The 18,650-nt window shown below is 35.2% G+C and overlaps 1 protein-coding gene across 1 annotated transcript; it reads left to right on the plus strand.

Annotated features, from left to right (window-relative positions):
• Positions 1-7,928: 7,928 nt before the first annotated feature.
• On the plus strand, positions 7,929-17,127 carry LOC103319919 (P-loop containing nucleoside triphosphate hydrolases superfamily protein). Its single transcript, XM_089046609.1, is given in 17 exon segments — positions 7,929-8,316; positions 8,456-8,572; positions 8,906-9,073; positions 9,208-9,522; positions 9,601-9,692; positions 9,903-9,987; positions 10,161-10,379; positions 10,743-10,802; positions 11,946-12,025; positions 12,979-13,286; positions 13,380-13,471; positions 13,561-13,690; positions 14,364-14,776; positions 14,779-15,504; positions 15,590-15,882; positions 16,329-16,499; positions 16,602-17,127. Coding segments are annotated over 17 exon segments (3,630 nt in total). The 5' UTR covers positions 7,929-8,067; the 3' UTR covers positions 16,714-17,127.
• Positions 17,128-18,650: the final 1,523 nt, after the last annotated feature.

Here is an 18,650-nt window from a genome sequence, read left to right on the forward strand (position 1 = left end):
CCCATATTTTTTTTTCTTGACATTATTTTTGATTCAATACTTGTGATTTAATTTTCTAAACATTTTAACCTAAAAAAATTAAAATTCCGAAACATAATAGAATTTCACTTAAAAATACAAATAAATACAACACCATACATATGCCCGGAATAATTCGGACCATTCATTGAAGCTATTTGGACCTAATTTGGCACACCCAGCACAAGGAAACAAAAGCTCATGTCAATTTTGGGCAACCACCAGCATTCCTTTGAAATTGGGCCAAAACACACACTCAACCCGACAAACTGGAGGCCCAAAAAGACGAGGCAAAATTAGAGCCAGGCAGTATAGACTAAAATCGAACGTAAGATCCCAAAATCCAAAAAGCCCAGCCCATGATTTGTCAAAACCACGACAACGAACTTGGGCTTCGAAAAATAAGAAAAGAAAGAAATCAGCCCATGGCTCAACTCAAAATTGGGCTTAACATAATTATAAATAAATAAATAAAACAAAAGAAGCCAAAAAAAGGAACAGACCCACGTGATGTTTTCGACTTAGAAAGGTCAACAATTTCAATTGGGTTGATAAAAGTTGACAAGGGCAGGCAAAAGAAGGGACATCTCTGAATCTCTACCACCAGAAGATCAAAACCCTTTTTTATATTTAGAAATATTGATTCTGCTCCAGAGAAGGCACCGACTTTCAAGAGATACGCATGCTAAGTTTTCAAAAAAAGATAAGCAGGAAACAGGGAGTTGTTCAAACTGAAAAATCAAACTAACCATCAAAGTTTGAACTCTTACAAAGAGCAGTTAAATTGGAAGGAGGGTTAGGTTTCCATTCAAAGAAAATACATGGAAGTGATTGCCATAGGAACTGACTGTTGAGAGCTTATCTGCCAAAATTGATAAAAATCTCTTCTTCTTTGCATTTAAAAAGTAAGAGATCTTTTGAGAATTTTTTGCCGCCCATTATTAAAAGAATTAGAAACCCTACCCCAAAGCATTTCTTATAAATATAAGAGGGGGTGAACAGAACACACAACAGACAATCAATCAAACAACCAAAAAATCAACCCAAGACAAGAACTCAAAATGATCACTTGATCATTGAGAACCCTCAAATAGACTGAAGCAACTAAAAGCTCATTCAAGCCACAGAAGAAGCCAGCTATAAATCAGAATTTTCAGGTTCAAACTTAGAAAATAAGTCATTCAAAATGAGATTTCTCTCATCACAAATTTGGTTCAGCAAAAGCCAAAACAAGCAGAGTTTGAGTTTTCACAAATATGAAAACCTCAACAAATTTATGAAGAGCCCTGACCAAGTAGAACAGGTACCATAGTGCGTTTCGGCTCAGTAATCCTCAAGTCCACCATACGCCTGTTCGGACCAATGCGATCCGCCGTTCAAAAAGCCTTCCGGGCTTGAAATAGATTAAAGCTCGCCAAACTCAAACTTTGGTATCGATTTACAGTGAAGCTTAGCGATTGAAGTTGTTGTGATTCGATCCAGAGACATACCCAGTTCCAGATCGAGACTTCTATCGAGGCGAAAAGGAATTTCAGCTTGTTTTTCTAGAATTGAATTTTTTTTCTTTCTAGTTTTGTAAAAGGCATTTCTGCCTAAAACAGTCCACTTTATTATCAATTATTCTGGCCATAACCACCAATTTTATACTGAGATAAATTGTGAAGTCCTCACCAGTATGAGGCAGGAAAGGAACTTACTTGGGAGATATTCATCACCCAAATTCACAATCACTTGTTTAGAAATCAGTAACTTAGGGCGCAAGTTATCTATTTTAAGAAGTCTGCTAGAATTGTTATTGCTAGCAGTGGCACGCTCGCACACTAAAGAAAGTTGATTTGTTGACTAGTCAATGATTTTCAAGGCAATGAGGAACTTTACCCTTCCATCACATGAGCAAACACAAAACGGGTGAACATAAGCCATTGCCATAATTTTATTCCATTTTTACTTTTACTTTTACTTCATTAGATTCCTTTATCCTCATTCAATAATGTTCTGATCTTTTGTCCACCTCCACTTGTGTTCTTCAATTATTTTCATAACTCTTTCTCGTCCCCTATTGTCTTGTTTTAATCATGTTCTGAACTTTTGTCCATCTTTACTTGTGTTCTTCAATTATTTTCTGAACTCTTTCTCGTCCCCTATTGTCTTGTTTTAATCATATTCTGAACTTTTGTCCATCTTCACTTGTGTTCTTCAATTATTTTCTGAACTCTTTCTCGTCCCCTATTGTCTTGTTTCAATCATGTTCTGAACTATTACTTAACTTTGTCCATCTCACTTTATTGGATTCCCTTATCTTTCCCTATCTTTTCCTATCTTCATTCAATTATTTTCTAAACCATTTCCCATCTTATTTTGTTTCAATCACGTTCTGAACCATTGCTCATCTTTGTTCATATCACTTTATTGGATTCCTTTATCTTTCCATATCTTTTCTTATCTTCATTCAATTATTTTCAAATATGTAGGTCATCTCATTCTCTTATCTATTTAAGAAGTGTTATTCTACTGAATTGACCACACAATCTCCTTCAATTCTCCTTTTTATAATGAATTCAAGTGGGAAGGCTATACAAAATTTCTTCAATGATGATGACCATCATCAATAAAAGGTTGCAATGGTTGTTCAACACCATACGTTTTTGCTGGAGCAATTTGCTCAACAATCCAAACATGTTGGTTCTGTTGCAGGCTGTGAATACAAGAATCAAAAGAGAGAAAAACATCATAAGAGTCTCATGGAGGACTACTTCTGTGAAAGACCACTTTATCCTCCAGTGGACTTTCGCAGTCGGTTTCGCATAAGAAAAAGCTTTTATATCGCATCTTGAATGATGTGTTTGCATATGAGCCATACTTTACCCAGAAGATAGACGCTTATGGACTACAAAGTCTATCCCCATAATAGAAGCTAACAGTTTTTGAATGCTCGCATATGGATGCTCGGCAGACTCCACCGACGAGTACTGTAGATTAGGTTAATCTACAACCCTTGAATGTTTGCGAAAGTTTTGTTCTATTATTGAAGTCGTGTATGGTCAGTGGTACCTCCGTTCCCCAAATCCGGCCGACCTTTACAGGGTCTTGCACAAGGCTAGTCGCAGAGGATTCCCAGGCATGTTAGGCAGTCTTGATTGCATGCATTGGGAATGGAAGAAACCGCTTGGGCATGCCGGTTTACCTGCTACAAGTATAAGCCAACTGTCGTTCTACAAGTAGTGGCCTCGTATGACACTTGGATATGGCATGCCTTTTTTGACGTTGCCGGATCAAACAACGATATCAACTTTCTAACTCGTTCCCCGTTGTTCAATGATGTAGTGAATGGAGTGTCTCCCCATATCCAATATGTTGTCGATGAAAATGAATATAACATGAGTTATTACTTGGCTGATGGTATTTATCCTCGTTGAGGTACATTGGTTAAGACGATTTCCCAACCGGATACTCCAAAAAAAAAGACTATTTGCCCAAAAATAAGAGTCTTATAGGAAGGATGTCGAAAAAGCCTTCGGAATACTTCACGTATGTGGCGCAAAGAACAACTTCATTCAATCAATCATGATGACGTGCATAATATTGCACAACATAATTGTTGAAGATGAGTATAATGATCTAGATGCAGAATCTGATGATGAAGACAATTGTCCACGAACATCTAGAAGAGCATAAGCAAGACTTGCTCATGAGCTTGAACCAACTATCACGTACGATATAAACTGAGATAGACAAACTATCTCAGACTACATGGTCTATCATAATAGAGTTTGTGTTTCACAAGTGCATCACAATCTAAGAAATGATTTGATCAACCACATTTGGAGATGCGAATGAGGGGGTCAATAAGCTATGTTGTGTGTTTAAATTATGTTGTGTGTTTAAATTATGTTGTGTGTTTAAATTATGTATGTGTGTTTAAATTATGTTGTGTATTTAAATTATATAAGTGTGTTTAAATTATGTTGTGTGTTTAAATTATGTATGTGTGTTTAAATTATCTAAGCATGTTTAAATTATGTTGTGTTTTTAAATTATAAAAGTGATTGTGTGATTTTGATGAATTATATGGTTTATCATTGATTTTAAAAAAAAAACTAATTATAGAAAAATAAACGACAATCATAAAAAAAAGATAAACGATAATTATAAATAAAGATAAACAACAATTACAAATAAATATAAACGATAATTATAAATAAAGATAAACAACAATTAGAAATAAAGATAAACGACAATTATAAATAAAGATAAACAACAATTACAAATAAACGTAAATTAATAACCACTATGTAGAGGTCTTGGATAATAGTTTTCAGAGTTGTCTTCTGGATTGTAGGGGGAACTTGTATTCATCTGGGCCTCAATAATTTCGTCTTGCTTATTCCCCCAATACTTCTTTTTTCTTAAAGTAAATTTGGATAGGTTCATGGACATTATCCTTTGTTCATTGGCCTCCTTATCTTGTTGGATTTGATATGAATGTTGCTCTTGTAGGAGCTCTAACTTTCGCCGCCTATCCTCTTTTGCCTCATTTCCTTGTTGAACCAATTCAGACAAGAACTTACCACTTTGGTTGAGATAACTTTTAACACTTTTCCCTTTCTTTTTTTCATCCTTATGTTTATCTCTTCTCAATGGCCTTGGAGTGAGCATGACCACATCATCTTCATCTTCCTCCAAATTGAAAGTATTGCCACTATGAGAAGAATCTTTGAATGATTGTGTGGGAGATTCACATAGATCGTTCCATTTTGGGCAATCTTTTAAGATTTGTCAAGCATGATACAACTTGAAAGGCCTATTTGAAGGTTTATTATCATTCAAGAAAATTGTTTTTGCATTTATATCATACCCATGAAATAAAATAAAAATCAAGTTAATAATTGAAAACAATTAAAATTATAAATTTAAGCATTGAAAAAAATGGATACTCACCATATCTTCAAGATTGGAGCCACTCACATGCCATGCATTGACCTTTGTTATACATGCCTTCCAAAGAGAACATTGTTGGTTGATGATCTTGAACCAAGAAGCAATAACTTGCGATGATCGTACCCCGGTTCCACTCATGCCCGGATCATTTTCCAAAAAAATTTGGTACACACGCAACCAAAATGAATCATTTGATTGATTCGTGCCAATAGCCCCATCTTCAGAGACAGAAACCCACCCTCTACACAATGCCTTATCTTCTTGTGGTTTCTAATTCACACCTCTTTGGGGTTTTGGGGCCATTCTCAACAAGAATGAATGTAGAATGAAAAATTATAACAAAGGGAGAAAAGAAAATAAATAATTTTTGGTGGATTATTTACCAAATGAATGACTATTTATAGAGTTTGGAATAAGTTTTGGGGTTGGATCTCACTTAGATTAATTATAAATATTAATTTGACCGTTGGATTTAAATTTGAGCCGTTAGATGTGAAATTTTACCGTTGAGATTGCCTAAAATGAGTCAGAATCGTTGATTTTATAGCTGTTGGAATTTTTTATATTTTAAAACCGCATAACAAAACATTTGAAAAGTAGCCGTTGCTTCTCAAAAACGGAAAGGGAATCTTCATTCCCACTTGTCAAAGTGGGCCGGCGACATAGTCAAGCACATGGGTTGCTCCTTGCATCCAATAAAAAATTATATATTAAAGCATATTTGGGCCCCACGAGTTTATCAGTCCAGGCAAAATTCTGACTGGAATTCTAGTCCAGTTTTGAGTCATCTCAAATTTTCACCTTCCAAAATACATGGGTTGGAGAAGTTTTTTTGGAGGCTAAACTCAAAATTTGAGTTTCCACCATTTGGGTTGGAGATGGTCTTATGGAATCATCAATGAAAGCATCAATTCAATTTGAAATTAATTTACCCAAAAACGAAAAATAAATTTTGAAAATTCAAATATACACAGTTTGGTTAATCTTCTATGGTTAAGTATAAAATGTTTCATCATATCTAATATTTTTTTGTAGCTGGTATATATGTGGTGCAATGTTAGTAGTTTTTGCTTATTATCATCGGAGTAGCAATCTCACAACTTATAAATTCATGAACACCATGCGATAAAATATTAATGGTGGAATACTCTATTTTAAAAATAATAAAGTAGAGTATTCGAGTTTGAGTGAACATTCCGTGAGTCGTCTTTTTGCACAAATATATATATAAAAACAATAGCCGTCTTTAAAAATTAATCTATATATATAAAGCAAAAGTCATACAGTGGTAAAAAATTCAAAATACCATAAAATTCTATTGGTTAATGCAAACATTAAAAATTGAAATTATCATAAAATTAAATAATGATACTATGGTAAATTCACACTTTTTATATTAAAAAAATTAAAATTAAAAGAAAAATTAGATGATGAATCCTATTTTTATGGAACACAACTACCCATTATCTTTTTTAATTCAAAATTTATTTATTGTATTTTTTAAAAAGCCTCTTATAGGCGCGGAAAGGTTTAGGGTATTGAAAATGTCGAAACGGTAGTAATAATAATAAAGTACAAACATGCATTGAAAATGTATACCATTACGGTGATAAATGTTGAAAGTTTAGGGTTTATGGTGCAATAATATATATATACACACACACACATATAAAGAGCTTCCATTGAGGGATTTCTCAAATTAGCTTATTTGAGGGATACCCTTGTAGGGGCCACCCCACATTGTATTTCACTAATCTAAACCGTCTATGTTTAAGATAATCATTCAAATATCATATATACAAAAAATCACTTGAATCCGATATCATTTGACCACTCAATTGTGTTGTATAAATTTTATTACTTTCTTGAAGCACCGTGTTCATTACTTTTATAGAATACAATTGGATGTCGAAACGGTTTCTAATTTGTCTTAGAATGAAGTCTTTGTAAATAGACAAAGCCAGGTGCTCTTATTTTATGACGGTAGAGACGATTGTTTCAATTACGAACTAAAAAGACACCGTTAAAAAGTATGCAATTTTGAAATACCATACCAAAAGAAAATGCATCTTTGAACATTTGAAACGGGGTACAATTTGAATAAACTACAAATAATTATGGAAGTAATAAATACCAATATTCATTGCCAATAATTGAAAATGGTTCATATACTTCATTGTCTTTACTAATTTAGAAAAAATAACAATTTACATATTATATACTATTAAGTAATCATTTGTTCCAACAATCTTCTAATTGGATCAATTGAAAACGAGTCATGTAGTGGCCAAAGTACATTTTGAAATCTAATGGCAAGAATTAAAAAAAAATTACAATGTAATGGCTCCCTCCCAATTATACATTAAGGGCATCTAGTTTTAGATAAAAATACTACATGACTTGACCTTAATCTGAAGGTCACTACTTCGTTTTCCACACAAAAAAGGTCACTACTTAGAAATTAAAAGTCATATTATACTGTAGATTATTACAAGCGATAGTTTAGATTAGATTAATTAATATAATATTTTTTTTAAAAAAGAAGAGATTATAACTTTCTTTTTTTAGTACAAACGATAGTCTAAATTAGAAGGGAAGGGGAGTTTCTCAAACAGACACGCTACCACGGTGTCATGGGGGTTCGAACATGAGACCACTAGTTTGCAAATCAATACCATTTTTTACTAAACTAAATCCGTTAACAAAGAGATTCGAACTTTAGTTCAAGGAGACCCATTCATTATCATGGTCAACTTGCCTAACCAACATAGACAATAACCACAATCTTTTTACTCTTTAATGAGAATTAATTACCAACAATTTAATTCGATAAAAAAAAAATGTAACAACAATTTAATGTGTAATTTGAATGAAATTAAATATCAAATATCTACGCGTGATAACCCAAATCCCTCCTCTAAAGGCGGGAACAACCTCCTTTTTCCCTCCATAATTTTTTGTTTTGTTTTTGCCTTTCCTTTTTTCCGTCACTGTAAGATCACGTTTCCGTTACACACATAAACTCTTACCAGTCTTCTCCAAAATCCCTAAAAACCCCCAACAAAACCCCAATTCACCCACCATCCCAAATTCCCAATCCACTCCAATTCCATGGACAATTCAGCTCAGAACGCCCCGCCTTCGACGCCGACACGGCGAGTCGTTCGCCGGAGATTGGTTCAGTCCACATTGTTCCCTCTCAAACCCCAACAACAGCTCGAGGAAGACGGCGATCTGAAGGCCGAGAGAGGTAATGGTGAAGACGATGACGGCGAGGACGAGGATTTCTGTGGGAGTCAAAGCAAGAGGAAGAGGAAGTCAAAGGCAAAGAAAACGCCTCCAATTAAAGCTCCTAAGAAGGTGAATTATGTGCAATTTTTGGTTCTTGTTGAACTTTATTCTGATTCGTATGGTACATTATTTGCCTTGCTTGATTGAGTTTGAGGTTAATAGTTCTTTTAATGAATCAAATTGTTGGCGTTATTGTTTTTAATTTTAGAACGGTAAGCGTTCGGCGAATAGTACACCGAAGAAGAATGCAACTGAGGTAGAGAGTGAAACTGCAGCTCCAGTAATAATCCCTGATTTGAGGTTGGAGGCTAGATTGAAAGCCGAGGTCAGTCATTCTGTTTTCTTTTTCTTTGTTTTTAATGAGTCTCTTTTCTAGTACTATTTAGTTTTCGTAACTACTCTGTTGTTTCTGCCAGTTACAATTTACTTCATGCTCTTCCTGATTAAATTTTCTCCATTCAACTCAAATCAGCATCAAACCCCAACTAATTCCTTAAATTTATAATCTTTGTTGTTTTAGTGGTTGGATTGTACCATTGTAAATTGGGCTTATTAGCTATGCCTGTGACTGGAAAAAAACACTTATTAGCTCCTTTTTTGTGCCAGCTTTGGTGTTTGGTTTGTCGCTCTAAGTTTCTTCCTTTTTATGTTTGATCAGGAAACGTCACGGATATTCTCAGGGAAGCAAATACATCCATTTTTCTCATATTGTAAAGCAAGCAAGAAAAATCGGGAGGCAATTGAAGTTGATGGTGATTCAAGCTTCATTGGAAGTAAGGATAAAGAGAATACTTGTGGCCCAATTCACGTGTTTGAAAGGACTCAGGTACGGTTCTTTTGGATTATCCATGAGCACATTGTATAACAATATGGGGTAGATATGGCATTAGCTGTTCTTGGGTTTTATTGTTTGTACCTATCTTTCTCACCTAAGATGAATCTTAAAATTCTGCTATGCAGGATGATGCTGTGTTCCTTGATTGGAGAAACTGGACATTTTGTGAGGAACCCTTTATGAAAAGTAGTCCTGATCTGGAATATATGCCCTCTTCAATTTTTGATGGCTCTGTTGAGTGCTTAAAATTTGACCAGCTTCCCACTGTTTTCCAACCCTGTAAAGCATCAACTTTTCAGAACACGGTATCTTTAGATCAGTGTCTCATTGAACAAGAATGTACACATGAAACATCAACAACAGTCCCTGACTTCTTAGTTGACGGGCAAGTGATGTGCTATCAGAACTTAAAGGAAGCAGATCACTCAAGGGAAGAGGAGGTACATATTTCACCACCTATCTGAAAAACATTAATTAAGGAACTCCATTCCAATTCAATTTTCTCTTACTTTTGTCAGGATAATGAGGTCGTTAAACTTGGTTTGCTTTCTGAAAATACTGCTTACATGAACACGTCAGATATTGAGCAGCAGTGTATTCTCGAGGAAAGGTTGAAGGTTTCCTATGTGAATTGTCTTGGAATTTCACTATGCTTGGGATACTTTTAGTTCACCAATATCTTTATGCTCCGTTGTCTCAAGTTGCACCTGCTCATTTAGAGGCAATACGAATATCAATTCAAAACCTGTGCGTTAGTTTGAGATTAACCTATCTATATATGTTGCAATCTTGTTCACTTTATTGGTTCATTAAATTTCAGGGTAATGTCCAACTATTCCAGTTGTGGTAATCAGCCTAAGGATTGCTTATGGACATACAAGTACCGTCCAATGAAGGCTAGGGATGTAAGAAATCTGGGACCCATATATTCTTTATGGACATACAAGTCCCGTTCACTTTAAAGTTTCTACTGTCAGACTTCTTTTTTTCTTCCTAAATGTAGATAAGAAAATGCCTTTGTCCCTTCGATTTCCCATTATCACTCTGATTCTGATCTTCTAATGACATGATCCTGCAGGTATGTGGTAATGATGAATCTGTGAATTTTTTGAGCGAGTGGCTTCGTCTTTGGTACAAAAGAGATTTTCGAGCCAGTGAAGATCCCACTGCTAGTGGTAACTGTGACAGGCAATATAATGACTATAGATGTTCCCAAAGTGACTCTGATTTAGAAAGCGAAAATGAAGAGGCTAGCATGAAGAAAAATAATGTTCTCCTAGTTACAGGGCCAATTGGGGTATATACAAATTTATATTATCCCATTGATCCACTTGAAATTTGTGACCTAATTCTTGTTTCTATTCATGATTTTTTGCCAGCGAATATCCAAATGCATCATTATGGGGCCTTTAATTAATTCATCTTTTCTTGTGTCTGAACTGATATTATCTTTGCGGATAATCCTTCTAGTAATATTGTTTTGGGGGCTAGCATCTTTATTCTGGATCCTAGTTTCATCTTTACCCTCAACATTTGCCATGAGGTGGCTTTGCTACCATCACAGAACTCATTAAGCATACAAAAAAGACAAATTCTATGCTGATGCTGATGCTTTTTGGTTAAATTTTTGTGGGTAAAGTGTATGTTTCTCATCTTGCAGAGTGGAAAGTCTGCAGCTATCTATGCTTGTGCACAAGAGCAAGGGTTTAAGGTTTTGGAGGTAAAGAAATTCAAATATGATTGTTGCTGAAGATAGTGCAGTTCTCCATTATTAAACTATTATTGATTTTTCATATCCTGGCATGTATTTAACTGTTGATTGGACCAAGATTTTGTTGTGATAATTTATCATAATCATGCTGATTAAAAGAGAAAGAGAGGAAGTTAGTTGTGGTGTGGTATCCATAGTACTAATAAGAGATAAACAATAGCATATTGTCAAGTCAGCCTAAAGTACTCTTCATCTAATCTGCTGACCACCTTGTCATATACTTAAGGTTTCATTGGTTCTTACCGCTTTCTAGATGCCACTTTTATGTTTGACCATGGAATGTCAGTTTGTGGATATCCAGTCCCAAAATTAAGTGTAAGATTTACATCTAATTGTAAAGATTGGATCATTGGATGAGTTATGACTAAAATTTGGGATTTTGAGAGAAGACGTCCTTAATGGTTTTGGTTTACCCCATTTCTCTTTCCTTATAATAAACTAACCATTGTTATATCTAGAAATATATCAAGATGGCTGTCAGTCGGATGTAAGAACATGTGACAATGATGCTTGTGGTTAGGTCATTTTTCGATGAAGTAAAGTTTACTGTTCAGACCCAAAAAAAAAAAAAAAAGTTTAGCGTCCCATCCAAACAACGAAATTAACCTTCTGGCTGATGTATGTCGAACTTGAGGCAATTTCCTAAATGTTTCATCCTGCAATCACAAGACATTTTCTTCTTTTTCTGTTTTGGTTAATACATGTAGTTGAACTTGACAGTATTTTTTCATAGGGAGTTTCACTAAAACACCCAAAATAGGGGCTGAAATTATAAAAAACAACACCCAAAACACTTTATAAACACACCCAAAACCCATCATTACACACTCAAAACCCATTTATAAACACACCCAAAAAATATACAATTGTTGATTTTGGGGTTGATTTTGGGTGTGTTTCTATGTTTAAATAGTGCTTGGGTTTTTTTATAAATATATGTCTAGGATTGGGTTTATTTATAAATTTGTATTTTTCATAATCCTATTGATAACTCATCCTTTCCACCTTCTCTAATGACTTGTGTTTAAGACACTATCTGTTTTGTATTTTGATAGTTTTGACACTATATTTGATTATATGTTGTCATACCAGCTCAGTGCATCAGAGTGTCGGAATGGAGCTCTTGTGAAACAGAGGTTTGGAGAGGCTTTGAAATCTCGCCATCTTAGAAGGTTTGCCTTTTTATGTTTAGAAGTGCTTGTTTACTTATTTTTCTTTTTCGTTTTGCACGTTTGTTAGCTGGATGATTGCCTTTTATTGAAGCATGTACTTCCTTGATTTCCATGTTTCTTATGTCCAAGGAAGTTTTTTAGTTGTCCAAGGAAGTTTTTTAGTCCCAGAACCATTAAGATCACTCTTTGATGTTTATATTCTAAAGCCTTGATTGCCCTCAACTTTGTGAGTGTGATAACTAAGAAATAAACGCTTGTCTGGGTGTCCTTCATAAATCCTACAGAAAAGCTTACTTTCCAAATTCCAACTCCAAAGCTGCTAATGCCCAGAATGAAAATTTATCTACTGCATCTGTATGATTATTCATCAACCAAAATAGGAGTGGCAAAATTCACCACTTTGTTGTCTTTGGTGGTGATCACAATGTCCTTTGGTTTTTGCCACTGAGATTGATATATTTGTTTGAAGATCCTTACATAGAGTTCTTACTAATTTTTCCCTTCATAACTGATTTTTTAGAGTGAGTCTATCGACAAAGGCATTGTGTTTTGATAATTTGATTTGTGAAATAAGACTTTCGCTTGGGGGAGACTCTTAACAAGTTAGAAATTTTCTGTTGGAAGTAGTGACGATGCTTGTACTCTTTCTCTTTCCTTTGAAAACATTCAGTTTGGTTTGAGGGCATTTACGATGTCTTATCAGTGGTTGGGCTTTCTTATTTCCTAAATTAGCTTCTTGTCTGTTCTGGAAATTCTTTGTTATGTTGCATATTTAATGAATGTATCTTTTCAGAATATATTTGATACATTTAGTCAGAAAGAAAAATATGTTTTAATAAGAGATTGCCTGCCATTGTGAACTTTTGCTTGTAAATCATGTTGATAGTTGGCCTTCATCATTATTTGTTGATGATGATTTGAAAAATATTAATTAATAATTTTCTTTCTTTCAGATCAGTGGCAAATCCTATGGGTCCACAGAACCGACATATTGTGAAATCTCTGTTTGTTGAGGCTAATGGTATGACAGACCATGAGTTTAATGATGAGGCCGTTGAATTGATACCCATATCAGATGAAGATTCTCATGATGCTACTGAAACCTCTGTAAAATCTGACTATAAGGAGGATCAGAGCAAAGTTAAACATCTTATACTTTTTGAGGATGTAGACATCACTTTTCTTGAAGATCGTGGTTTTCTTGCAGCAATTCAACAGATAGCTAAAACAGCCAAGGGGCCTATAATATTGACCAGCAATAGTAAGAGGGTTTACTGGTTGAAAGAGTTGCACTCCTTGAATTTTATTTTTTTTTGAAATGTAAGGGGGCTTATTGTAATTGTGGTAATTCTAGGTCAAAATCCGGTCCTGCCAGACAGTTTTGACAGACTAAAAGTGCATTTCATGTTGCCATCATCAAAGGCGCTGCATTCCCATGCATATATGGTATGTGCTTCATTTGCTGGATCAACTTTCCCATTGTGGAACTCTTGAAATCTATATGTTTTTAAACTCATTCTGTTATTGTTCTGCAGGTTTGTGCTGCGGAGAGAGCCAACATACAACCTTATTTACTTGAGCGACTTATTGAGTGTTGTCGGGGAGATATACGAAAAATTATTATGCATCTTCAGTTCTGGTGCCAGGGTAGAAGTTTTAGAAAAGGTTAGACATACATGTTACTTGTAGTTAGATCTATATATTTCAAACTATTCTGTTAAGATTTTGTGGAATTCTGTGAACAGCCATGCAACTTTTAGGCATATGAATTAACTTGTGTAGTACTTGACATGAGTTGTTTATTATACAGATGACATCTACATAGAAGAATGAGACAAGATAATAAGGTTAGGAGGAAAAAGAGGATCCACCTGTTATGGGCTGACCACATCTAGTTTCTCAAGAAGAACTAAATCATTATATTACATTACTGTCTAGAATTCTTAGAGAAACTGGTTCTACTAGTAACTTCACAGTCCTCCCTTTCGTTAAGGATAGACAAGTTCTAGATTTGGTTTTATTGCAAACAAAGTGATCGAGGAGTATCAAATAAGGAAAAAGGAGGGGGTGGATTTTAAGAATGACTTCCACCTCTAATTTATTTAGAAGCAAACTTATGAAACGTGAATGTACGTTGGTTTTACCATTTATTCAAGACAATAGACGTTTCCTTGAGTGAATTTCTCTATTTAGAATATAAGTTGGACACTTGAATTTGCTGTAACAGATTAATAGACATACACATGATTCTTCCCATTTATTATTTTGGCCAATATAATTTTCTTTCTTGAGAGTTTTCATATAGAAAGGAAAAACAATCATAGATTTGTCTATGCAGATACAAAAATGGAAGAGATGTATGGGTCCCTGCTGTTCGATGTTGAGGCTGGCCATCTGATGCTGCCAAAAATGTTACCCTGGGATATACCTTCACAGTTATCTGATTTAGTAGAGAAAGAGATAACCAAGGCATTATCCATGATGGAAGAAAGTTCAAGCTCAATGAAGGTAGTTGAAGAAAAACTTGACAATACAGAAGTGCAATACAGTTTCAACATGCCTTGTAATGAGGTGGAAAGCATAGAGGCCAAGAAGGTAGCAATGCTGAGCAGGAATGGCTCTGTTCATGACTCCAGTGAATATAAAGCTCAAACTGATGATGCTTCTGAGTTTCCCAACAATTCAGGTGCCCCATTTTCCTTCTGTCGGCGATATGTTCGGAAAATGCATGATGTTGTAATGTCCTCTGATTCGAAGACGAGTTTATCAACAATGGATATCCTAAAGTTACAGATAAAGATACTAACAACGACGTCCTTGGAGTTATTCCCTCATCTGAGGAGCTACGTTGTTCTGGAGTGGCTAATATAGATGAAGGACATTGTCAATGTTTAGAAACTGCAGACGAAATGCACATAAGTGAGATGTGCAACTCAATTGATATATCTTGTGTGCCAGAATCAACTTATGTTCCTGAAACTGAAATGGATAATGGAACAGAGTTATCTTCTCACACAGTAACTTCTGACCGTGTTGCCAACACCATAAAAGAAATATTTTCATGTGAGGAATTTCATGTTGAAGGAAATAATCTTGATAAATTGGAGTTAGGATTACAGAGGAATTTTGATACGTGGGGAAATAATTGTGCTGCAATTGCAGAATCTTCTCATCAGGAGTTGGAAGATTCTCAGAATGAACATACGGAGACTGTTGCAGGAGCTTATCAGGTGATGGATGAGTGTAGCCGTATGGATTTTATTAAGTGCTCCAACTTCACACAGGGGCAAAAATCCTTGGTGGTGACTGATTTTGTACAAGATTCATGGGACAAACTTCGTGGCTCTTGCAGTGATCTAAGGCAGTATATTGCATTAGAACAACAAGATGCTTGTCAGATTGTTATGCTTGCCTATAGAATGAGCAATTTGATCTCAGAAAGTGATGTATTGTTTTCTAGATGCCAATCACTAATAAGTGTAAGTGTCAATACTTTTTGGTTGGATATTTGATCATTTGTATTATGCATCTTCAGGTCATGATGGCAATTAATTGTTTGTGCAGGATTCTTTGGAACCATCAATGATCCCTTTGGAGGAGTCAGATGCATCCAGCTGGTATGATGAGCAATTACGGCTGGCATCCACAATTGGGCAACATGGGTTTTGCTTCTATGCAAAAGGCATTTCTTCTGTAGAATCAAAAGAAAGTTGTGTGAGGATGGATTTAGCCTCGGAGATGTTGGCTAACACAGCTAGTATGATGGCATTAGGTAAGTTAATTGGGCAGGGGATGAGAACAAGTAAGACTTCATATGCTGGACGAAATTCAGAGAGGACCCTGCCAAATGTGACGAGGTATTTGGCTCAACTTCCTTGCTGTTGATAACTGTATGAAAACCAGTATACATTCACAATGCCGTTTCGAAATGCTTTTACTAGTCATCCTCTTGAATTGTTTTGAAATTCACAGCTTCAAACTTTCCGTTTGTTCATTTCCTTATCAATATTACCTAGTTAAAAGGGCTTCTTCTTTTATCTCCATTTCTATTGAAGAGAAGAAGAGATGAAAGAAATTAAGTCAAGTTTCGTGACCGTTTTCTCTATACATATCGTAGTACTTCTCAAGTATGTTATATATAGATGCACCTAGTCTCTACAATACCATCCATAGATTGTTCAAACCAAAACCTCAGTATCAAATGTAGCATTAATTGTAAACATTTGTCTTATAACACATTTAAAGATGCATTTGGCATGCCAGATACATTGATACCCATTTACTCCTGGTGTTTGCAATGCAGTGAAATCAAGTCAGGTGTAGTTGATGTTGTTCAGTCCATTGTACCTTCCAGAATGTACTCGACATTGAAAGGTGGTGCAATGCATGAGTATCTTTCTTCACTGCGCCATATTTCAAGATCAGAAGCTTCTCGTTTAGCACAAGGCTTTGAGAAGACCACCAGAAGGAGGAGGTATGAACTTTCGACGTCAAATTGACTTCCTTGCAGCCTTTCAAATAAAGATTGTCAATTCCCTTGCTGAAGTTAATATAATTGCATGATTTTCTGATGCAGGAGGAGGGTTGCTCCACACTACTTAAGTAGTAGTGCACTGATGTTGGCTCCTGAACATATCTCGTTGCTTGATCACCATGATGTTTTCGGGAAAGCCTCGTCGATCAATTGATTGGATTCTGCATCCCTATTCAGATAGAAACTTTAGATTAAGAAAAACTAACATAGTAACTTACTGGTTCAATCAAGATTCAAGATGCAGTCATTGGCTCAATAAGGCTGCTCCAGAAAAACCTGGTAACGCATCATCCTATGGACGCTTGAATTTCATGATGGCATTCACTTGAGTGGACTTTTAACCACTGATATTTACTTTTGACCTATTTCAACATCAGCATGCATTGCCTTACAAGACAGGTAAGAGCTTATGAGTAAATTCCTTCGACTTGGAATATGATTCCTTCCCATTATTGTAAAGTTTTTTATTATTATTTTAAGTTGATTGTATTCAATGCAAAGATATATTTAATTGAAAGGGTAATACCAAAATATTGATCAGAGGTTGAATATCGAGTAATACTACACACACCAACTCTTATATCAACTCTTCTGTGTCATGAGTTAGAGCAAAATGGGTGTACATAAATTTATGTGGGAAATTTTATATAAAATTACCCAAGTACATATTTGGTTCTCTCTTGGGTTAGTGTGACCTATGGATTGATAAGCGTTATTATTATTAACATTAAGGAGATAGATATATTTTCATCCAAGCTCATTAATGGGAATATGGGATACTGTTTATACAGTGACAATTATTACACAAGGAACCTGCAACTGAAAGATGTGGGAAGGGCAGGAATCGAACTTAAAAGCTTCCTCCTACGAAAAATCTTTCAATTTTATTCAATGTGTAGATATTGACTACACACTGATGGATGAACATTTACGTAGTTCAATTATTGACTACCCTTTTCAGCTCTAAATACTGTACTTCTGTTCTTTTTATGATTTGCAGAGGTGCACTTTCCAATTACAATTCACAAGTTTGACCACTTTACTATGTATGTGAGTTAGAACAATTAGTCAGGCAGTTTCTTCATGGTTGCAAATGAGCATAATCATGTGCAATGGGGTGACAAGTGATTTTAAAAAAAATTGGAAAGTCCAGCTCATTTGATAAATTATGAAGAAAAAAAATAACTTATTGTTAAAAATTGTTACACTTCTAACAAAAAGTTTACCAAACGTCAAACTGATTCATCTACAATTGATTTCTCTTATATCAAATCTATTTTCATAACACAGTAATGCCAAGCTCGCCATTAGTAGCATATTCATTACTTTTCTTCCTCCAATTTACTTAGCAACGAGTTTAATGAAATAGAAAAAGAATGAAAGGTAAAACCCAATGCCAATTTACAGAAACGAAAACCCCAACACGTATCAACCTAAAAGCAGAAAACTTATTTCTAGCCCACCAGAAGTGAACCCACCACGGAGGATAGGTTCTGAACTTCTAAATTACCACAGACCCTACCGGAGGGAGAAGTTCTTGTGTGCGTCTGTTGTATATGGCAAGTCGGTAACACACTCAAAAAACAAAAACCATTATAGGCCGGATTGGACCAAAGTAAAAAATAAATAAAAATCCTGTGATTTTGTGCGTGTGTGATCGTACGGGTGACCTAAAGTTTCTGTTACCGGGCTACTCAAAAACCAGCCGCAGCGGTGAAAACCAAAAAAAGAATGTTAGATTAATCTAAAAAAGTAATAAGTAAAAAACAAAGTTAATAAGCACATGGGAACACCGCCCCGCAGGAGATTACGTTATGTGGTTATTATTAAACAAGACTTCACGAGATGCAAATCAGGAGGGAGGCCGCTGCTGAATGCTAATTCGTCTCTATTCTAAATCTTTGCAGAACACTCACTCTCTTCTTCTTCTTTTAATTTTATAAATTTTGGGTTTTGGCTCTTTTACAGTTTTACTTGTTAACGTACCTTCTTTTTTCGTTTTTGAATCTTTTACCATGCAGCCCAAGTTCCCATAAATCATGACCTGGGTAGTATGCCTGGCTTCAACTCTGAAGATTTATATACACAACA

Source organism: Prunus mume, linkage group LG2 (assembly GCF_029339155.1).
Source record: "Prunus mume cultivar Tortuosa linkage group LG2, ASM2933915v1, whole genome shotgun sequence".
Classification (NCBI taxonomy): domain Eukaryota; kingdom Viridiplantae; phylum Streptophyta; class Magnoliopsida; order Rosales; family Rosaceae; genus Prunus; species Prunus mume.